This window comes from Mobula birostris, chromosome 1 (assembly GCF_030028105.1).
Source record: "Mobula birostris isolate sMobBir1 chromosome 1, sMobBir1.hap1, whole genome shotgun sequence".
In the NCBI taxonomy this organism is placed as follows: Eukaryota; Metazoa; Chordata; class Chondrichthyes; order Myliobatiformes; family Myliobatidae; genus Mobula; species Mobula birostris.
The window spans coordinates 111986076-112010280 of NC_092370.1; the positions used below are offsets into that span (position 1 = coordinate 111986076).

Here is a 24205-nt window from a genome sequence, read left to right on the forward strand (position 1 = left end):
ATACTTGACAATGATCTGTGTCTCTGTGTGTGACTCTCTGTCCAGGTCTTGCAGGATGTTTCATTTGCAACTTCTCAGATAATGAAGCAGAGTCATCAACAAACATCTTGCCTTGCCATGAAGTTGCATTACCACTGATAACATTTTTTCCCCAGTGTGCTTCAGATGGCAAATGCTGGCTGTTTTGTCTGTCCAGCTGATACAGAGGTTCTGTGCACACCTGCATGAACTTGGAAGCCCAGAATTTCTTGGAAACCATTCACCTATTTCCCAACTGTGCCTGGGAACTGTGTCTGGTGTAGTCACATGATGTTGAAGTAATTACTGAGCACTTATCTGGGAATCTGCTTAAAGTACATGGGTCAGATTAAATCTAAAGTGTTTTGTCATTTCAAGGATCAATATATTAGGTTTAAAAATATTTTAAAATGTTTTACTAATTCTGTATTTTAAATACTTTTGAATGTCACAAACTTTCGGTTTTTGAGGACACCGAAAGCCAGGTTTAATTTACTAGCCACGCTTTCACCCATCCCTATTTATCGGCCCATTTTGACACGGAGAAGCAAAAACAAATTTTTCCAATGAAAGCTCTCCCACAGTACTGGGGTCTCACTGCTGAGCATCAAGTTAGTATTCTACAAAAAAGTGTTAATAACAGATACATTGACCTTCCTTTTCAAAGGACAATGTTCCAAAAGCTTTCTTTATGACCTTATCTGTCTGTGACACCAGTTTCAATGAATTATGAACCTGAATTCCCTTTTTTCTACAGCATTCCTCAGTGCCCTACCATTCACTGTATAAGACCCACCTGGGTTGGTCCTACCAAAGTTCAAAACCTCACACTTGTCTCCATTAAATTCCATCTGCCATTTTTCAGCCCATTTCTCCAACTAATCCAGATCCCTCTGCAAGCTATGATAGCTTTCTTCACTGTCCACTACCCTCCCCAATGCTGGTGTCATCCGTAAATTTGCTGATCCAGTTAATCACATTATTGTCCAGATTGATAGGATAATTCTTGGATTCGTAACAAGAAAGGAATACAGAAATCTAAGTGAGATGCCTCTTTATGAAAAGGCTACATTGAGTAAAGAGAGGGTAAGAGAATAGATTGTTGGTAGATTTACTAAGCACTTATTGCTCTTGCTTTTTTTTCCTGTTGCTGAGGTTTCGCTATTAAGCAACAAAAAATTTGTTAACATTTATAGTCAAAGGAAGAATGGTACGTTTGAAGGTTATTACTAGTATTCTCTGTGAAAAATCTTTCAAGTTTATTGGAAGGCTAAGTGAACTGGCATGAGTGACCATTCCCAACCCAACATCATCAGTAATGATGCTTTAATTACATTCAATCAACATTCATCCTCCAAATGGGCCACATTTTTCACATTGCCTGACGTCAGACTCACAACACAAGAACTCTATTCTGAATTCTGTCATGAGCTGGGATTAGCAGGTGGACAGAGGGAATCATTCGAGGATGTTCTCAAAATTACCTTGCTGAAAGAATACAATATACCTCCTAACTCTTGGGAATTTCTTACCTGTTACACTCAAAATAGAGTCACCAAATTATTCAGTATGGAAGCAAACCCTTCTTCTCGCCACGTCAATGCTGACCATCATGCCTAACTATATGAATCCCACTTGCCTGTATTAGTTCCATAGCCCTCCATGCTCTGCTCATTCAAATACCTGTATAGATGTTTCCTAATTGTTACCGTTCCCTCTCCCGGCAGCTCATTCCTGTTACTGACTGTTCTTTGCATGAAATATTTATCCCTTCTGTCTTCTTGAAACTTCCTCCCTCTTGTATCGCCTTCAAATCTCCTCCCTCTTGTATCTCCTTTAAGCCTCCTCTCTCTTGTATCTCCTTTAAATCTCCCTCTCACATTAAATTTTCGCTGTCTAGTTTTGGACACTGCCACCATGGGAAATGAACAATAATTATTTTCCCTACCTATGGTTGTCATAATTTTATATATTTATCATATCACCTCTTGGCCTCCTTTGCTTCTTGGAAAACAGACTTGACCTATCCATTCTCTCCTGATGATTAAAACTCTCCAGTCCTGGTAACATCCACGTGTATCTGTGCCTTCTCCAGTGTAATATCATCTTTCCTACAGCACAGCAACTAGAACTGCGCAACATGCTCCAAGTACAGCATCACTAGTGTTTTGTAGAACTGTTTTATGACAGTCTGACTCTTACTTATTGCCACGGCTGGTGAAGGAAAGCATGCCACATGCCCTCCTCAGCACCTTAAGGCAGTTCGTTGACAGTACATTGGAACAGTTCAGAACAATAAAAGTAATAAACGCTCAGCTAAGAGGACCACCAACTGAAAACTCCCAAACTTAAAAGCTAATGCCATCACTGCTGCACTAAAGCAGCAACCTCATACTAAATTAATAATCTTCTTTTTCAGGATGTGGATGGAAGTAAGCAGGGAGTGTTGTCATCACTGTGCTTCGGTCAAGACTTGACAAGACTGAAATGAAAGAAAGGGAGTTAGATAAAATTGCAAAGAAACCCTAACTGGCTAGAACGTACATTCTTATCCACGTGATTGCCACCACCTTCTAGTTGCTTGCCTGTGATGGCACTTAGACTCTGCAACAATGTCAGCGGTTGTGATAACTTGTGTTGCAATTTTCGAGAAACTGTACTTGTGTCTCTGGTCTCTCTGTTCAGCAATGCCTTGTCATTCATGATGTCCTCTCCTAGAGAAGGACGATGGTGTGGAGAGCCTGAAGTCCATGTACCAGAAGCATACAGAAGCCCTGTGTAAATAGAAGTTTCACAGCATCTCAAAATTTCCCACTCTTTGTAGAAAAGTCTATGGGTTCCATTATGGTCTCAGAAGTAATCTTTGAAACTTTGATATATAATATCACAGAATGGTTACAATGGAAGGAGACCATTTAGTTCCTCACAGTCTTGTCTGTCCCAAGGAGAACAATCCCAGATTCTCCAGTCTGTCCACATATCCAAAGACTTTCATCCCTGGAATCAATTTGTCAAACCCTTTGGATAGTCAAAAGAAAAGCTTCAGATACTGGAAACCTTAAAGAAATACTGAAAATGCTGGAAAAACTCAGCAGATCAGGCAGCAACCATGGAAAGAGAAACAGAGTTAACATTGCAGATTAAAGGTCCATTGTCAGATGTAGAGATAAACTTAGATAATAAACAACAGGAGCATTAAAACAAGAACAGTCTGACAAACTGATCTGGGTCTTTGCTGAAATAACTGAGAGGATTAATGAGGGTGAAACAGTTGGCAAAGTGTCATTAATAAAGGATCAAGCTGTTCCTTTCATTAATCACATGCATTCACCTGGCTGAACTCACCCTCACATAAACAACTTCTCCTTCGCCACTCTTCCAGTTCAAATATATGGCTATGGGCACTTGTAAGGTCCCCATCCATTCCTGACTTTCTGTGGGATATGTGGAGCAGCTTTTCTTTCAGTCCATCTGGGCAGACATCATCAACTGTTTTTCTCTGGTATATCAAAGACTGTTTTGATACAGCTTTCTCCACTCAGGTGTAAGTCTCACTTTTACATTGTCCATTTTTGACTCCTCCTTTCTGGAGCCTTTTTGTGGGTGAGAGCAACCCCCACTATAAGCCCACAACTCCTATAGCTACCTTGATTGTGCTTCCACCCACCATGCCTTCTGTCAGAAGGCAAAGTGAATGGAGTAACTCATTTAACTTCAGCAGTTTCTCCATCTCAGTCACAGTTGCTCTGAAGAAATACTCCACATGGGAATGCTTTCCTTCTTACTGAATTATGGCTTCCTCCCTACCACAGTGTATAGAGCCATTGAACACATTTATTTTTCACATCTCTTCACCTCCTGAACAGAGCAAGAACAGAGATTCTCTGGTCCTGCCACCACACTAAAGTAAATTTATTATCAAAATACATACAGTGTATGTCACCATTTACAACCTGAAGATTCATTTTCTTTTGGGCATTCACAGTAAAGGGAACCAATGAAAGACCACACCCAACAGGACGGACAAACGACCAATATGTAAAAGGCAACAAACTGCAAATACAAAAAGAAAGAGGGAGAAAATAATAACAATAAATAAACAATCAATAAATATCAAGAACATGAGATGGAGACTTGGAAAGTGATTCCATAGGTTATGAGAACTGTTCAGTGATGGGACAAATAAAGTTGTCCCCTCTGGTTCAAGAGCCTGATGGATGAGGAGTAATGGCCATTCCTGGACCTAGCAGTGTGAGTCCTGAGGCTCCTATACCTTTTTCCTGATGGCAGTAGTGAGAACAGCATGGCATGGATGGTGGGAATCCTTGATGATGGATGCTGCTTTCTTTCAACAATGCTCTATGTGGATATACTCAATGGTAGGGAGGGATTTACCCATGTTGCACTGGGCTATAATCACTACTACTTGTTGGGTTTCCCATGCAACGGCATTGGTGTTTCCATATCATGCCATGATTCAACAAGTCAATATACAGTACATTATAGAAGTTAGTCAAAGTCTCTGCACTCAACTGATCAGTCTTTGCAACTTCCACTAGGTCCAATTAGATTCCACCACCAGATATGTATTTTCTTCTCCTTCCCTTTAAGCATTTAGAAGAAATTGGTTCTTTGATAACTGCCTGCAGTCATCTCATCTACTCATCCTTTGGCACTTCACCAGGAGGTGCAACACCTGTCCTTTCTCCGATTTCCCCTCCCCTTCATTCAGGCACCCAAAATGTTTTCCTTGATGAGGCAGCAATTTACTTGCAATTCTTGCAAATATATTGTATTTAGTGTTCAAAATGTGCTCTGCTTTGCATTTGAGAAATTGAATGCAAATCAGTGATTATTTTGCGGAGTGCCTGTCCTCCATTCTTAGGATCAATCCTGAGCTTTGATTCACCATCCCACTCCAACTTTTTAGCTGTGATTTTTGACACTGTGACAACGTAGGTCCTAGGCAAGTTTAAGGAGTAACACCTTGCCTTCCATCAGGGCACCTTGCAGCCCGTAGGACGCGATATTGAATTTTTGAACTTTAGCTAGCTTGCTCTTTCTGTTTTCCCGACAACTGCCCATTTAGCCTGCAATCTTTTTTTCTTTTGTCTCTTTCTTTTTTTCACATTTAGACTGTGCAACTGCTCCACAATACTGAAACTGTACAGTACAACGTTAGCAATACATTTACTCAAATGAAGCTTAACCTTAGCATTACTGGCCCAATATTCATTCCATTTGAGAAAAGCCCCTGGAGCAGGAGCAAGTCATTGGATAAAGCAGTAGCCAGTGAGAGTAAGTGTAGTAATCAGGATAGCGAGGGTTACAGTAAAGGCAGAGAAAGGAACACTATTCCAATGCTCGCGGTTTAGTAGGTAAGAAGGATGAAGCTGGAGTGTGGATTGGATCTGAGGACTGGGATATTATACCCATAATGGAAACCTGCCTGGGAGGAAAGCAGGACTGGCTGCTCAGCATTCCAGGATACAGATGCCGTAGGCATGACAGGTGCAGGTCAGTGACGAGAGTGTACCTTTTTGACCAGGGAGGATATAACAGCAATGTTTTGAGATGACATCCTTAGGGGAGCATTCAACGAGGCTCTGAATTAGAAACATGAAGGGGGAGGGCCCCTCTAGTGAGCCTGTATTATGGACCCACCCAATAGTCAGTGGAAACTTGAGGTGCGCAGAGAAATTGCTCACAGTTGCAAGAATAATAGGGTTGTGTTAATGGTAAATTTTAATTTCCCCAGTATTGACTGGGCGAGGCAGAGTGTTAAGAGCCTAGAAGGGTGGTATTTGTGAAAATTGTCCAGGAAAGTTTCCCGAGTCAGTATATTGAGGGTCTGCTCAAGAAGGTGCAATACTGAACCTCCTGTTGGGGAACAAGGTAGGGTAAGTAACTGAAGTGGCAGTCAGGAAGCACTTTGACTCCAGTGTGCATCATTCTATTAGTTTTAAGATATTGCTGGAAAAGATCCACCGTAAAGGATCCTGAACTGGAGCAGAGTTGATTTTGGGGAATTAAATGGGATCTAGCAGAAGTTGACTAGGTGGGTCTGTTTGAAAGGAAAGGAATGAATGACAAGTGGGGAGCTTTAAGAGTTTCATATCAAGAGTCCAGAAGCATTGTATTCTTGTTAGAGTGAAGGGTAAAGTTGGCAAGTTTAGGGAATAGTGGCTAAAATGAGATATTGAAGCTTTGGTCAAGGAAAAGAAGAAAGCATTCAATGGGTTTAGAATATCAGGATCAGATGAATCCCTTAACAATTATAAACTGATTAAGGATACTTAAGAGGGAATTGAGGAGGTCAGAGAAAGGGTATGAGATGAGTCTGGCAGGTAAAGTTTAGGAAAATATCCAAAAAGTTCCAGCACCTTATTAAGAGTGAAAGGGTGGGTAGGGAGAGAGAGAGAGAGTCCCTTGACCAAATACAGCCTTGTGTTTTGTGGAAAGCCAAAGAGAAATTCTGGATGATCTTGTGGAGATATTTGCTTCATCATTAGCTATCCAGTAATGTTCCGAAAGACTGGAAGGTGATTGAGGTTGTCCTATTATTTAAGAAGGGTAGCAGGGGCAAGCCAGGGAAACACAAATCAGTCAGCCTGACATCAATAGTGGGTGAGTTCCTGGGGGGGACTCTGTAAGATGGGATCTACCAGCACTTAGATAGATAGAATCAGTTCAGGAAGAGTCAGCATGACTTTGTGCATGGGAAGTCGTGCTTGATGAACTTTCAAAGTTCTTTTAAGAAGTAAAACCCAACAGCTAGATAAGGATAAGATAGTTGGTGTTGTCAATTTGGCCTTCAGCAAGGCTTTTGACGAGGACCAGTATGGTCGGCTGGTCAGAAAGGTTAAGTCTCCTGGAATCCAGGGAGAGTTGGCTAGTTGGATTCAAAATTGGCTCAAGTCGGGAAGCAGGCGGTGGTGGTTGAAGTGTTTCTTGGAACGAAGGCCAGTGACTAGGTTTGTGGTGCAGGGGTCAATGTTACGACCCTTGCTGTTCCCTATTCATAGGAAAGATCAGGATGCGAATGCTGAAGGCTTGATCAGTAAGTTTATGGATGACACAAAATTAGGAAGTGTTGTTGATAGTGAAGAAGTTTAGCTTGGATTACAGGGTCTCTTGATCAGTTGGGGAAGTGGACTGAGGACCAGCAAATGACTTGCAATCCAGATAAATATGAGGTATTGCATCTTGGGAGATCAAACTAGGATAGGACATACAGTGAATGGTAGGGCCCCTAGGAGTGTAATGGGATAGAGGGACCTAAGAGTACAAGTGAATAGTTCATTGAAAGTAGCATCACCAATAGAAGGGGCAATGAAAAAGCATGCTAGTCTTCCTCATTCATGGCACTGACTAAGGATTTAGAATATTAAGCTGTAGTTATACAAGTTATGAATGAGGCTGAATTAAGTATAGTTTTGTGTGTCTCATTATGTGAAAGACACGGTTAAACTGGAAAGAAAGCAGCAAAGATTAATGGAGATGTGGCAGGATTAGAGGCCCCGAGCTATCGGGAGAGACTCAACAGGTTAGGTCTTTATTCCTTGGAGCATTGGAGAATGAGGGCCAACCTTGAATGAGGTATGAAATGTTTAAAGTTATGAAAGGCATGGATAAGATGGATGGTAAAAGTCTTTTCCTCAGAGTTGGGGATTCCAAAACTAGGGAGCATAGGTTTAAGGTAAAAGGGGAAAGATTTTGAAAAAGACAATAAGGGGCAAAGGAGGGTACTGTGTATATGAAGTGAGTTCCAGAGGAAGTGGTTGAGGCTCATTGGGCTAAAGGGCCTGTACCTGAGCTGTACTGCTCTACGACTGTGTAAAATACTTTTCTGTTTAAAAGGTTTGTTCTTAAACTTGCAAATTATTCCTTCTCTGAATTTTGCTGGGGGGGTGGTATATAATGGGTTTAATTCCCAGGTGCATGCTAAGTATTTGCTTTGAAGAAATATTTTAATGAAAGTCACTTGTTTACCTTGAGGAGAAGTTGGTGGACTTTCTCCATTCAATGTGCGTGGAACGGGTTGCCGCTGCCAGCGGTGGAGGCGGAAACGATAGGGTCTTTTAAGAGACTCCTGGATGGTTACATGGAGCTTAGAAAAATATAGAGCTATGGGTAAAGCCTAGGTAGTTCTAAGATAGGGACTTGTTCGGCACAGCTTTGTGGGCCGAGGGGCCTGTATTGTGCTGTAGGTTTTCTAGGTTTCTATGTTCTATGAAAAGGAGGCTCTCACATAGATGCCACTTGAAGAACTGGAATGCTGTTACTATTGATTGGATACATACAAGACAAGATGGTGTGAGACTTTTAGAGAACATTGAAGTGATGCTGTTCCCGTTGTACTGCTGCTCTCTCCTTGGCGGTAGAGATGATAGCTCTGAAATTACTCAGGAGCTATAAGAGCCCGATCAGAGAAGTGTAAGTTCTGCAATGCATTCTGTTGTCTTGTTATAGTGAAGTAGCCACGAGCAAGATTGCTCATCAAATAGAATTGTGATTTGAACCAAAGTGCTAATAGAGATTTTATATTTTGCCTTGTGTCCCTGTGCAAGATTGCACTGGGTTCAACTATAATACTGTCTGTAAGGATACTCTGTTCACAAATTCAGGCCATTCTGGCATGTTAGAATGGTTTCAGAAAGGGAAGAATATATCTACTACTTTTGTTTGTAGACAGGGCACAAAACGATTTGCCACATCCTTCATAAGCTTGTTGATTCAACAAGATAGAGATTAGCACAAAGAGCGAGAGAGAGAGAGGAAGCATATAGCTGTCTTGTCTGTGTAACTTGCCACTTCCTGGCTTGTCTGATCTGCTTGGAGTTCAGTATATCATGGAGTCCTGTGTCGCAGGGAGCCTGTCGAGAGCCCACTGTGCAAACAGCCATCACTCATCACTGTTACCAATTGCCTCCCTCTACACACATTCTTCAGGAGAGCTGCTGCAAGTGGGCAGATAATGGACTTATCCATTTCTCAGCCTCTTTTGCCAGCATCCGAGGTAATGAAATTGTAAATTCAGTTGTTTTTATTCTTGTGCTTTTCAGGAAGTATTAAAACTTCAATTGTGTGGAGATAAGCCAGTTATTTTTACTGCTCAAGAATGGATCATGAATAGACTTTTTTAAAAGCTGGCCATTTTTATTTTTGGAGTGTATACACAACAGTCTTTAAACTGAAGCTACTTTTGGTACCTGCTTTTAAACTGTTCTAATCATCGCAATGTGATCTTTTGATGGTAAATGGCACAAATAGTTCTGTATTTGTATTTGCGTATGTCCGAGACCCTTTCACTCTTGTCCTGAAGCTTTTCACCTACTGAATAGCTGTTAACAGTTGGTCTATAAGGAAGTATAGCATTTGTTCTCCGTAACAACCAGCAGTATGTGACAGACAGTTGATGAGTTAATCTGTGGAGCTACATAGGTGCTACTATTTGCAAATGATTTTTCCTGGGATATGGGTGTCCCGTACACAGGTGCTCTAAGAAGGCAACCTTTCCCTGGAATACCATATAGTTTGGCATTTCAGAGGCCAATTAGACAAGATACAATCCTTCCATAGAAGATGGCACTAAACAAGATGAGTTCTTTTTATCTGACAACTGTCTTTTCTTATTGCCAGCCTTTTTGCTTCCTGAGTTTTAAACCTGAATTCATCTTTTTGAACTACAGTTGTAGAATCTCTCTGGTTTAATAGTTCTCGACTACTGAACCACTCATCCTGTGGCCTCTGAAATTCACTGTGTCTCTATATCCCGAATGCAGCCACGAGGTCTTTAACACTGACTTGAACTGGCAGATAATGCACTGGTGCTGGCTTATCAAAGGTGCTCCTTAAAGTGCCTGCTCAGCAATGCTCTGCAATGCTTGAGATCAGTCATGGAGTGCATCTATACCACCCTGGGTAGCAAAGACATGAGCCTCACTGCATCCAAAATTCTTTTTAAATATCTGATTCTTTTTAACCAATGAAAACCCTGAAAATTTGCACCACCTTTTTATCCCAAAGATGAGATGCTTCCAATAGAGACACAAGAAATAGCAGATGCTGGAATGTGGAACAAACTAGAAACAAAATAAAACCATCAGAGAGACTCAGGTAACTTCTGTGGTTGCTAAGGGATGATTACTTGATCCAAAATGTCAACCATCCTTTTGCCTCTACGCATGCTACAGTTCCTCCAGCAGATTGATATTTTGAAATACAAAGTCTAGCTGCTCTGCTTATTTAGAAAAGGCAGCAGCCATTTTGACACAGCATAGTCTCATAAACAATATTGTGATGATAGCCAGCTTATCTTTCTCAGGTGATGCTGATTGACAGACCAACACATACGGGCCAAAATACACTACATTCCCGGTCTGGTGCTAATCATGTGTACATGTAAATATACACGTACTGTACATCTAAGAGTGTAATCTCGGTGTATCATCATCCTTCAGTGCTGCTCCAGATTATGTTCTTGCTTCTGACTGAGTCATAGCTGACACTGTCATGCACAAAATGGCAGTGATCACAGATAATGCCTTTGGCTGCCAGAGCCTTCAAAATCAGCTGACATGTAAGGCGTTCAGTACCACTTCATGGTGCATTAGGTCAAAACTGCAACCCATTTTATTTTCCATGGCTTAATTTTTCAGCATCTCTGAGATGCTTTTTTTTATTTGCAGCCCCAGCCATTGATGCTTTACAAAAATGACCATTGACCATTTTCATAAAAGATTCCAGCCTGTAAATGATGGTAACATATCACCAGAGTTAATCCTGACTTCACCACAAGTATTTTCTCAATTAGAAAACAAACACTTAGAAGTCAAAATATTGAAAAAGGCCATTTGTCTCAGCAACTATGCAACCTTCATTCAAATTATTTTCCCTTTTCCCAAAACATGACATTCCATCAATCCATCCAACTCAATATTGAATATGACATAGTCCACCAATGACTAAACTAAGAAGTGAATCTGTAGCCTCTCAAATCTCTGTGAAGATTCTCAGGCTTACAGTGTTAATCTGAATCACTTGGGTTTACCCATTATAACAAGGGTCATAGATAAAAGTTAAACCCTTGTTAAAACATCCCAGCAACACACATCAACGTTGCTGGTGAACGCAGCAGGCCAGGCAGCATCTCTGGGAAGAGGTACAGTCGACGTTTCAGGCCGAGACCCTTCGTCAGGACTAGGTGAAAATAAAGCGGTGGGGGCCAGGGAACTTAAAATCATCGAAAAGTTTAAGAGCGTGAGAAGTGTCACGAACATAGGTCGGAAGGGATTGAACAAGGGGTGATAAAACAGTGTCGAGGTATGCAGAAATGAGTTCGGTGGGGCAGGAGCAAGCTGAGACAATAGGTCGGCCAGGACAGGCAGGTTTGTGGATCTTGGGTAGGAGGTAGAAATGGGAAGTGCAAGGTGTGGGAACTATAAGATTGGTAGCAGTGGATGGGAGATCCCCTGAGCGGATAAAGTCGGTGATGGTGTGGGAGACAATGGCCTGGTGCTCCTTAGTGGGGTCACGATCGAGGGGTAAATAAGAGGAGGTATCCGCGAGTTGTCGCTGTGCCTCGGCAAGGTAGAGGTCAGTCCGCCAGACTACAACAGCACCCCCCTTATCGGTGGGTTTAATAATAGGGTTAGGATTAGTGCGGAGGGAATGGAGAGCAGAGCGTTCCGAAGGAATGAGGTTGGAATGGGAACAAGGTGCAGTGAAGTTGAGACAGTTGATGTCCTGTCAGCAGTTAGCAATAAAGAGATCCAGAGCAGGCAGAAGACCAGAGTGGGGTGTCCATGAAGAAGAGGAGGGTTGAAGATGGGAGAAGGGATCATCAGTGGGGGTGGAAGCGTCCTTGCCGAAGAAGTAGGCTCGGAGATGGAGACGGCGGAAGAAGAGTTCCGCATCATGGCGAACACGGAACTCGCTGAGGTGTGGGCGAAGGGGGACAAGGGTGAGGCCCTTGCTGAGGACAGAGCGTTCTGCCTCCGACAGTTGAAGGTCGGAGGGGATGGTGAAGACCCGGCACGGATGAGAGCTGGGATCAGAGGGGGGAGGGGGGAGGCTGGGGGTGTCAGTGGAGAGGGGAGGGTTGGAGTGAGAGGAAGATGGAGCCTCTGAGTATCCAGGAGCTGACGATGGGATCTGAGGGAGATGGGATTGCAGAGTATTGGTAGGGGAAGGGGAGACGGGAGTCACAATAGCAGCACATAAAGAGCCAGCCTGGAATTCAAGGGTGGAGTCGTAGTTGGTGGTTGTGCAATCGCTTTGAAAGTGTCCATGGTCATTGCTGGAGTCCGGGTTTTGAATATGCCCTGAGGTGTTGGAGCCGGCGAGATCAATGGCAGAGGCAATCTGAAGTTCATGCCTGCCTGAACTCCAGTTCAGTCCTGACGAAGGGTCTCGGCCTGAAACGTCGATCGTACCTCTTCCTAGGGATGCTGCCTGGCCTGCTGCGTTCACCAGCAACTTTGATGTGTGTTGCTTGAATTTCCAGCATCTGCAGAATTCCTGTTGTTTGCGTTTTAAAACATCCCAGTCTATCCTGTCACATAACCTTAAATACTTCAATCGCATTGCACCCTAGACAACAATATTCCATATTTTTCCCAACTAACAGTTTTCTAATCTGGTATACAGTTCAATAGATTGAGCAACACCATCTTCATTAAAGGATCCATTCTTCAGATTTAAATGTGTAAGATAGTTGTTTGGCTATGCTGGGCACTGTAGCAAGAATTGATCCTAGAAATTCTACATTCTAGAACAAAGAGGAACAGGAAAGATAGCTATTTTCATTTATCTCCCTCTCTTTCTGAAGTTACTGAGGATGCTTGCACAATCCCACATTGAGCTAATCACCTGTGGACCTTCACTGAATGGAGTGGTAGTGCACCAAAGGTTGTAGTTAACCTCCAAACTGCAAATGAAACGTTCAATCTATTTGCCATCTTGGTTTGCTTGAGTCTGTCTTCACTGACACGCGCCTTCACTCTCCTCTGAATCAGATCATTGTTGCATGGACAGAGATGGAAAGGAGAGATTGTTTTCAATCTCTAAAATGTGATGATGTCAGACAGATGAGCAATAAACAACATAACTCTCACAACAGACACTTGCGTGGAAGGCAAATCCAGCAGTGCATATGATAAAATAATATATTGGCTATAAGGCTTAATAAATGTGGACAAATGAAGCTGAGTTGGAAAGGGTAAATAGAAAATATCCTTATTTGCAGAGAAGTCAAAGGCCAGAGGTCAGCTTTAAATTAATTGGAAATCTATCCAGTTTATGCAGCAAATAGTTATGATTCAGAATATTAAGTTACCATTTTCAAAGGGAAATTGGATAAACACTGAAGATAAATTTGGCAGGGTTTTAGAGAAAGAGCAAGGAAATGAAACCATGGCTGTTTTATTGTACAAGGAGATATCCTGACTTGGAAAAAAAAATGGATATGGTTCTACAATATTGCTTGATACTTAACTGCAGTAATGAGGGAATTCTGTAGTTACTCAGATGCCATCTTCGAGGCAAGATGTTAAAGGAAGTTCTGTTGCACTCTTGGGTGGTTATAAAAGCTGCCATAGTATCATTTGCAGAGCAGCATAATGAAGGAGAGAAAGTCAAGTGAAGCTATTATTTTGAAAGGACTATTAGAAGCTTGAGGGGTTCTTGTAACTTAGCCAGCTGACAATCCTTTTCACCCAATGCCATGCCTTTAGAATTTGATTATTTAGCAATACTTTGTATTTGAAATACTTATCCTCTGTAGTCATCATCTCCTGATTCCCATAGCCAACTACTCATTTTATTAGAACTTCCTCCTCTCTACATGAATCACCTCCATGAAATCACTTAGCTCCTGGTGTAGCCCATTATCAATGTGCGCTTCCATTTCACGTAACTGAGGGTAAAGTGTTTACGGCCATAAACTCTTGGACTTTCTTCCCCAATATTCTGCACTACCTCTCCTTAGTGCTGCTCAAAACTTGTCCCCCACCCATCTAATATTTCTTCCTTTGGCCTGGTGTCAATTTTTGATATATTACCCCCCCCTGTGAAATGCCTTGGGATGTGTTAATAGATTTATATAATTAACATTCTTGTTATATCTGTATTGAGCATGGCTATATTAGAACTTGAGCAGTAGATTACATTTAAATTGCAATCACTATTTTAGGGGCAAACTTGAGAGTAATTTTGTCGTTTTCAAAGCAACATCCTCCAAGCAGCTAATAAGTAAATGACCAGAAATTCTAAACACTGTGATGGTGTTGATTCATGGCAGTATTGACCCACCATCATTGGAAGAGCTTCCTAGTCTTTGAATGGTGCCATGGGATCTTTTGCATATCCAAATAGATATGCAAGTTATCCCAAGAGGGAATGGGGTGAAATTGGAGATGGTGAAGATACAAGAGATTCTGTAGCTACTGGAAATCTAGAGCAACACACAAACCACGAGAGATACTCAGCAGGTTAGACAGCATCTACGGAGGGAAATAAACAGTCAATGTTTTGTGCTGAGACTCTGTCATTAGGCCTTGTCCTGATGCATTGGCTATTTATTTCCTTCCAAAAATGCCACCCTTCCTGCTGCATTCCTTGAGCAGTTTATGCGCGTTGTATCAGTTGAGAAAACGAGTATCCAGAAACAGTGAAGCATACTTCCATATTGCAGGATAGAATAGTTATGGACAGCCAGGAATAATGGGTTAGGCACTTGAGTTACAAAAAATCAATTGTGAACCTATTCAGTGACGTAAATAAGAGACTGCACAGCGAGGAATGAGAAAATTCAGTGCATTCTCTCAACTGATGTTGTGAGAATGATTTGGGGGATCATGGAGTCAAATTAGTGAAAGATTAACTAAATGTTTTTTTACAAAAAGGCAAGATCTGCTATTCTTGAATCTTGGCGGTTGGAATTATTTAATAAATGGATATTGTGAAGAACATTTTTCATCTCGAGAAGATGAACAGCTGTATCATTTAAAATCACTGAACTCCCCAGTTTTCTCAAAGCAATTTCTTTGATTGTAACACTATGGTGACCGATGGGGGCTTCAACAACATTGCAATGTTCAGTAAATGGAACTGTTGGTTCTTGCCTCCTACCAGAAACTATGAAATGTAATCAACAATTTGGGACCAATATCAGGGAGAAACATGGAAAAGCAAGTAGGAGGAAAAAGACAGGCCAATGGAGAATGCTGTTTCCATCATCCTGTCCATAAGCACAGCAGAGGTGCCAAAGATTCCTGATTCATTCCGAAGTTGTATGTCCCTTTCTGTGTTCTGTAAGTTGTTGTCCAATTATCCCAGGCATCCTGTGAGTACCAATGACATTCGAATGAAATCCACACCATACAGCAACACTCACTCGGGGGAGAAGAGTTCAGCCATTCTGCCAACCCGAACCCTATTTCGAGTGGAAGTCAAAATGTGTGTAGGATGTAGAGAGTCTTACATTTCCTTCCTGTCCAGAAATGCATGTTTGCCATTTCCTTAGCTCTTGTCTTTTTTTAACGAGGCCAAGTTGCTAGCTTGATGCTCAACCCAGCATGGATGGGAAGCGTGCAGGATTCGAACCCGAGATCATTCACCTCGAAGTACAGTGCTGATGCAACTGCACCACCAGCCAACTAATTGTCATTGAATTGTGCTAAATTACTGGACAATAGTTTGAGGCCATGGTCAATGGCTTTTTGTGGTGACTTAAATACTAATTGAAATATGAAAACAATTGATTCATCAACTAAATGTAGGCTACTTCATAGGAATTTTATTCTTTAATGATTTGCATTTGGTCTACACTTCCTGTAAGCATCACACATTCTTCCTGTTGAGCTTTGGATGTCACAATATTCTCACATTGAACAATAGCTTGGGAAACATGGAGTGTTTAGAATCTTGTCAAGTTTTTCAGATAAAAAAACAAGGTGAAGGTTTATGTCTATTAAAGTACGTTTTTGGCAAAGGTGTTCTTGCTATCATGCTCGAAACCCTGTACAAGTTTAAAATGGTTTTTACTGATATTTATCTGGTTGGAATAGACAACTTCAAAGAATGCAGTCTACTCTGACACCATTTTTTGATAAATTCTGCCAATTAATCTCTTCCATTGTTCCCTGAAAGTGACAAGAAAGGTCAATAGTGGTGAGGAAGATTTGTGTATATTCATCTTGCCTGTCATCCAGCAGGGATAGAAGATTGGCTGGCTGACTGGCGGGAGGCAAAGAGTGGGAATAAAGAGAGCCTTTTCTGGTTGGCTACCGGTGACTAGTGGTGTTCTACAGGGGTCGGTGTTGGGATTACGTCCTTTCATATTATATGTGAATGACTTAGATGACAAATACGATGGCTTTGTGGCCAAATTTGCAGATTATTTGAAGATAGGTGAAGGGCCAGGTAGTGTTGAGGAAGCAAGGAATCTGCAGAAGGACGGAGAGAGATTAGGGGAATGGTAAGGAAGTGGCAGATGGAATACAATGTTGTGAAGTGTATGATCATGCAGTTTGGTAGAAGGGACAAAAGTGTATTTAAATGGGGAGAAAATTTCAAAATTCAAGATGCAAAGGGACTTGCCCTAAAGTTTAACTTGCAGGTTGAGTCAGTGGTGAGGAAGGCAAATGCAATGTTATCATTCATTTCAAGAGGACTAGAATACAAAAGCAAGGATGTAATGCTGAGGGTTTATAAAGCATTGTGAGAGGTTTTGGGCCCTTATCTAAGAAAAGATGTGCTGGCATTGGAGATGGTCCAGAGGAGGTTCATGAGAATTATCCTGGAAATGAAAGGGTTAACACCTGAGTGTTTGATGGCTCTGGGCCTGTACTCACTGGAGTTTAAAAGAAAGAAGGGGAATCTCTGACTAAGATAACAGCGCTGTTCCAAAGAGCACTGTATGAGGTTATTCTTACCCTCGGCCATTAGGCTTTATAATGAGTCAACCTGTAGCCGGGGAAGTGATGATCTCCTCCTGTTAGACTGTTTATGTTAACTTATTTTTTATTCTTTCTATCTCTCTTCTAATATTTATATCTGTGCATGTGTAATGCTACTGTGACATAACATAATTTCCTTTGGAATCAATAAAGTATCTATCTATCTCATTGAAACTTATCAGATATTGAAAGGCCTAGATAGAGTGGATGTGGAGAGGATATTTTCTGTAGTGGGGGACTCGAGGACCAGAGGGCACAGCCTCAGAATAGAAGGACATCCCTTTAGAACAGAGATGAGGAGGAATTTGTTTAGCCAGAGGGTGTTGAATCTGTGGAATTCATTGCCTCAGAAGCTGTGGAGGTCAAGTTATTGGGTATATTTAAAATGGAGGCTGTTAGGTTCTTCATTAGTAAGGGCATCAAATATTATGGGAAGAAGACAGGAGAATAAGGTTGAGAGGGATAATAAATCAGCCATGATGGAATGGTGGGGCAGATTTGAAGGGCTGAATAGCTTAATTTTGCTCCTATGTCTTCTTGTCTTCTGGTCATCAAGTGTCAGGGCAGAGAATATAAGAGTTAGGACATGATGTTGCAACTCTAATAAACACTGAGCTGCATTCAGAGTTCTTCACCATATTAAAGGAGAATGCACAGAGAGAGTACAGAGGAGATTCTCCAGGAGTTTTTTGGATTAAAGAACTTTACTTATCAAGAGAGATTAGATTGACTGACTGGGATTGTTTTCCTTGGAGTATCTAAGATTATGAGAGGGTGAAGATAGTTAATTTCTTTTCTCATGGTAGTGGTATCAATATCAAGAAGTTTAAAGCGAGAGGTAAGAGATTTAAAGAAGATTTCAGGTGAGTTTTATTCAGTTGATATCTGGAACACACTTGCAGAGGAGATAGTGGAGTCAGGTACAATTATTATGCTTAAGAGGCATTTGGACACATACGATGTATAGATAAGGCATAGAAGGATACAGTCCAAATGCAGGCAAATAGGCCAAAATAGTCAGCGTGGATGTTGTAGGTTGAAAGGCCATGTAGTACATAGTATATATAGTAATTTATGTATTGCATTGTACTGCTGCAAAACAACAAATTTCATAACATATGTCAGAGATAATTTAAGAACCTTTTATCTCTGAGTGACTTGTTTTTCTCACATGTACCCCATGTACTTTCTTCTCTTCCTCTGCCTGCATGTTTCAGATATTACCCTATTGAATGGCCAAAGAAGTTAATTGCAGAGTCCTCTTTGTTTCAGTGCTAAAAGATTGAAAATGGTCTTTTTCCAGAACAAAACATGGCTACGAACCTGATTGGATTTCAATCAGACAAGAAGCAAGTGTGTGCTCCTGATGTCACATGGGCCTCCTAGCATCATCCATTAGAGGATGGAAAGACACTGTTCATTGGTCCTCTTTAGATTGTTGTCATGGAAGTTAGACTTTTATTCCAATAGTGACCACTGTTACTCACACATAATAGTTCAGTTTAACAGTGCTGTGCACAGGGACCCCGCTTAGGCACGTCTGACTTCTTAACTTCAATATTTCTGGCCCTCTGCCATGGAACCTGCCATCAAACTCACTGATCAACACTCTGAATTTGGCACTGGCTTGTGGGAACAGCTGGGTTTTTTTTCCACTGTCCATCATTTTCAGATGTTCCCAGTAATGGTTTAAAAATACTTTTTATTCAATGCTTTGTGGAAATTTTTTGCAAGAAGGTTAGTTATTGCAGTCTTGGTCACTAAAATGGGAACATACCCATTACACTGTACACCAGAAAATAGAAAGCAGTAGGCCTTTCCCTGCCATTCACTTTGGTAATGACTGAATTAAGCTTACCTCAAATGCTCTTCTGTCCATTACATTCCCCTCTTAGTTATCTAGGCAAGATGGATTTCAAATCTCATGCCATTTGAGAATTTGATATAGGTTTACTCTTGTCATATGTACCACAATACAATGGAAAACCTTTGTTTTGCATGCCTTACAGACAGATCGTGCTGTACATAATTCCATCTAAGTAGTAAAAACAAGACAGAATGCGAAATGTAGTGCTATACTTACAATGTAATTCAAGTGAAGGTAGACAGGTTCAGTGCAAGGGCCACGATGATGTGAATTGGGAGGTCAAGAATTCACCTTTTAGCATGTGAGATGTCCATTTGATAACAGTGGGGTAGAAGATGTCCTTGAGCCCAGTGGTCTGCATTCTCAGGCCTGACGGCAAAGGGAAGAAAATAGAGTGACTGGGATGGGAGAGACCCTTGATTATGTTACTTGCTTACCCGAGGGATTGGAAAGTGTAGATGGAGTCAGTGGAGGGAAGGTTGAATTTCGTTGTAACAATTTGAAAATTGACTTCTTTTATCAGTAATAATGAAGTTGTCAGATTGTGTTAAAACAGAACAATAAAATTATTGAAGTAAAACACACAAAATGCTGGAGGAACTCGACAGGTCAGGTCACATCTATGGAAATGAATGTTGCTCTGGATTTTCAGCATCTGCACAATCTGTTGTGTTTCAAGTTTTTGATGTGGTCACATGTGCAGCATAGGGAAGGCAGCAGACAAAATCTTACACAATTGTGGTGATTGAAGGCTGAGCATTGGCCTGGCTACAAATGAGGTCACCATTCTTTTTGCTCTCTGTGTGCACAATATTTTTATTTGTCTTTGAGAGAATTCAAATGGGATTAAAATGCTTTCTAATGATATTCCTTGCACATCTGAGAATATTCCTTCATTATCACGTTGGAGTATCAACTTAGATGGCAGTTTGTGCGTGAGCCTTTTCAGTGGGCTCAGAGGTGAGTGCCACTAATACTTCTTCAGTCATTCCTGGGAGTAAGACTGGCCTGCCTCTAGTCTGGTTCTAGGTCCTGAGGAGGCTGAAGAGGGTCCTGCGGGAGGTGCTGGAGAGGACAAGTAGTTGGGTCGAATGTGAGGTGATGTGCTCATTCCACTGTTTTATCTGGGCTTTCACATACCCTAGAGAGCTTCGAGGTCCACAGTGCCTTTTAAGATGTTGCTCCTCCCTTTTGTCTGCTGATGGGCCAGCCCACCTTATGGGAGATGTGAGTAACTGGAAATTAGAAGGGAAGGAGGAGCTCTAAAAAAGTTATTATAAACAGGTCAGCAATAGTGAGCAAATTTTTGCAGTTGCAGATTGACAAGTCTGAAGACAAGTTTCATCCTGAGGCCTTAAGAAAAGTGACTAATTGATTTTCCAAAGGTCCCACAACTCAGGGATTTTGTTTGAGCCAGGGATATGCTTTTTTTAAGATTCTTGTTTCACATTTGATTTAGTATCCCAGATGATACGATATCCATCTTGGAACTGGACAGCAAATGTCACTTGGGGTGGGACAGCACCTTCCTAGGTATCAACTTTAGATTTGCCCCAGTGATGACTTCTGCCCATGGTGGTGGATAGGATCCTTCACCTGATTAGGAGCGCTTTCCGTAGACATTGATTTGACGTCAGTGTTTGATGCAATAATAGAAAATGTGGTAAGGTCAAGCCTGGTATGAGAAGTGCTGGTGTTAGGTTTCTGGTTGTTACAGTCAGGTTGGGTTTCAATTTTGTACCTGCGTACAGCTTAGAATCAATCACCTTGTAATAAGCAGCAAGTAATTTAAAGTACATTTGTAATTTGAATGGATTTTTTGGAAAACACTTTTTCTTTTGTTGGCCTTGTGTGATTTTTGGTGGTTTATTACTGATGCTAAAATAAACCTAAACATGAAAAGATTGGGCCTGATGGGGATTTTGTCACTTACATGTGAAACCAAGAACTCTATAAATATGAAAGGGTTAAAGCACTTTAAATGGTGGAAAAATTTGGTGCTTTTTGCCTTGCCCAAAGCTGAATGCCCCACCGTTGATGGCGGTTTGAAGTCAGGTGGGGGTGGGTGGGGACGGCTGTGCGGCAGGAGGACTTTGATTCTAATTCCCCAAAGTCTGGGTGTTTGGTACATTGAAGATCCTAACCCTGTCCCAGACTGAAGAAATGGAACAGTCTATGTTGAGAGGGAGAATTAAAAGTGATATGAGGAAACAGGTAAAAGGATTAGATTAATTGAAGTAAATGGGCCTATTCAGCATTTGGTGTTCTGTCTGTGAAACATCAATTTAACTTTGGGCATTTTCATAAAGGTGCTTATTTTCTTCACTTAGTTCTAGGCACAGCATTTCAGCTCAGAAGTTAAGTATTTAATTGTTTAATTTGCTTATCTTTTGTCTTGACTCCACCCTTTTCTGTCCAGAGATTGAATGTTTTCTTTTCACCCAGTTCTGTTTCTTGCTTAACAGATTTCACATACCCCACCCCTGCCACCCACAGCTCATTCTTTAAATTTGTTTTAATCACTTCTTTTGACTTACATTGTGATAAATTAATCCTCCATTCCTCTGCTGGCAATCTGTCCTTATCCCTTTCCTTCTGCAGAACTTCACTTCATCCCCACTCCTCCCTTCCCCCTTGCAAAGCTTTGTGCCATAGATTGTGCCACAATCTGGGCGCGGATTGTCAGTGACACTAACTAAAGAGCTATGCAATCGTTGTTTCCTTCTCCTGAATCTCTGGCTAGTAAGTCAAACCTCACTCGACTAGATGAATTAAAAGCATGTAAGCTGAGGAACAAAAATAATTACTGAATGGCTCCTGAGATGCCGACAAAGTATTAAATTCACAGGAATGATAGCAAAGCGAGAGAATATTTTTCGGAAACATTGACCTTGTGATGGGCTTGAAAATTTTGACAGCAATTGATAAAGTAAATACAGAAAAAGTGTTTCTCTCTGCAGAGAAATTAGAACTGGATGTCAATAAATCAGTAATTCCTTGTGATTTTTCATGAATTCTTGAGAAGCATGTATCACATGTAAAAGCATAAGAGGTTGAGCCGTATGGATTAAATAGGAAGGGATGGAAAGATAAGTGTGAACCCCCAACATCCCTTAGCATAGGACATTGACGTGTTGGGCCGGTTGATCTATTTCTGCATTGGACTTGATATTATGATGAGCCTCTGCAAGTAACTGTGATTTGCCAGGAGCAGGTTGACAATCAAATAAAAGTCAAGCGCCACAATGTTTGGATTTAAAGTGTTGTAAGATATAAAGGATGTTGCATTTGTATCAGAGTATTTCAGAAATTATTTCGCAAATCTTGCTGTTTTGCGCATAGCAGAAGGGACATCTTGTTACAGGAGAGGGCACAGCACAGGGACACACTTGGAACAGGTGCCCAATACAGCAAGAAGCATCTCCGGACACTGGGAATGTTCACATCCGGGAAAAGGACACCAATGGGAGATCTTAACGAGGTACTTTAGATTCTAATGGTTTAATTTAATGGTATTTTACAATGTATTTGGCATAATAGCTGTGCATTTTAGATTTTGTAATTTTAGCTGAGAAAAAGAAAGTCCTTAGCGCAAATAAAATGAAATGGGAGTGGATTTCAAGGACTGGTTAAAAGGTTTGAGGTTCAGATGAAGCATAGCCAAACAGAATGATGGCATAAGCAGAGCAGGCCAGAACGATTGGCTTCCATGTCCACCATGCTCAGGAAGGCTAGAACCATTTAACGTTGTAGATACAAAAGATTAGAGATTTGTCAAAGATGAAAGCTGAGGGGCTTCAGGAGAAAGAATAGAGTGGAGGCTAACTGAACTGTTAGGAAACAGTACATGCTGGAAAAACTCGAGAATCAAACTACTTCTGTGGAAAAAGCAGCAGTTAATATTTCAGGTCAGAGCCTTTCATTAGAACTGTAAATGAAGGAAACTAGTGTAGGCAGCAGAGGTGAAGAAGGCACTACTATAACAAAGGACATTTCTCAGAAAAGGTGAACTGATGGGGCAGTTAAGTTCCCTTGTCGTTGCAATGTGTTGCTCATGTTGTAAAGTCTGTGCAATCTTGTGTAGTCCATCCTCTAGGACATGCCCAGCAGACCAGATTACATGAATGTGGGAGGAGAAAACAATTCTGACAAAAATGGCCAGCTCTGATACGGGAAAAGTGAGCTAACTAAGGTTGGAAAATTCAGTAGTGGATCCTGCTGACTCAGTGTGCTCTGGTGAAAGATGAAGTGTTGTTCGTCAGAGTTATGTTGGAGTTTGTTATAACAGTGCAGTACAGGAGGACACAGACCGAAGTACCAGAGTGGGAATGGTTTGTGAATTCAAGTGGTAGGTGTGTGTATTTAATATTTGAGGAATATTGTAAATATATTATTTGATTAAGCTTTCTTGTTTAAATAAGCCATTATGAATCACAGCATATGTAAAAATAAGTGACTTGCAAACGTCATTATGCTGTCACATGATACACGCGCACCTTGCTTAAAGTAAAACTTAAGAACAAACACGAGTTACCACCTGGCTCCCTTATTTTCCTTTTAATTAGTCTAATGCTTTCGAGTTACAAAATGTAATTGGTGATGAAGTATTTTAAAATGAACCTAAGATGACTACCTACCTGTTGAAGCACAGCGAGACATTTGATTTTTCAGAAAACAAAACAAAACAGTTGAGTTAAAAAAAACAACGTAGCACTGGTCTCGCCAGAAAAGGAGACTGGGCCGATTAAGTTTAACAAAAGCAGAAAATGGAAGAATTCACAGGTTCATAAAGAACCAGCAAATGGCTAGCTACTTCAGAAAGATTGATGTGTTTAATTGCTCAATGGATACTGGCTCATGTATACTGTGCTAACTGAGCAGTATTTGAAAGCAAATGTAATAGCCAATCAGAAGCAAGTGCCAATTTTACTGAGTGCATTGGGTTTAAAGGCATACAGATTGTTTAGAAATTTAACTTCTCCAACCAAACTAACTGAAATGAGCTTTGCTAATATTGTAATAGTAATGCAAGAACATTTAGAATGAAGACCATTGCTGTTTGCAGAATATTTTAGGTTTCATAAGTGGAATCAAAATAGGGAGTCTATTTCAGTGTACGTAGCTGAAATGAAGAAGTTTTCTGAGCATTCTGAGTTTGGTAATGAGCTTAATAATGCACTAAGATATTGTTTAGTTTGTGGAATCTTACATGAAAGCATTCAAATACAGCTCTAACTGAAGCACAACTTACATTTTAAGGAGTAGATAAAGTAGCTGAATCAATGGAAACAGCAGCAGAAATGCAATTGAGTTGCAGCAATGAACATGAACAAAAATGCAACATCTAAACCAAAACCAC

At 41.0% G+C, this 24205-nt stretch overlaps 1 protein-coding gene across 3 annotated transcripts in view; it reads left to right on the forward strand.

Annotated features, from left to right (window-relative positions):
- The window catches only part of nbeal2 (neurobeachin-like 2), a 226019-nt gene that overhangs the window by 23996 nt on the left and 177818 nt on the right, over window positions 1-24205 (forward strand). Inside the window, exon 1 of one of the 3 annotated variants that reach the window (XM_072260281.1) lies at window positions 8834-9037. The exons of the other annotated variants lie outside the window; for them this stretch is intronic. Within the exon in view, the coding sequence (XP_072116382.1) occupies window positions 8996-9037 (42 nt within the window). The 5' untranslated portion in view covers window positions 8834-8995. Of the gene's footprint in view, window positions 1-8833; window positions 9038-24205 lie in introns of those variants that run through there. 3 annotated transcript variants of the gene reach the window in all.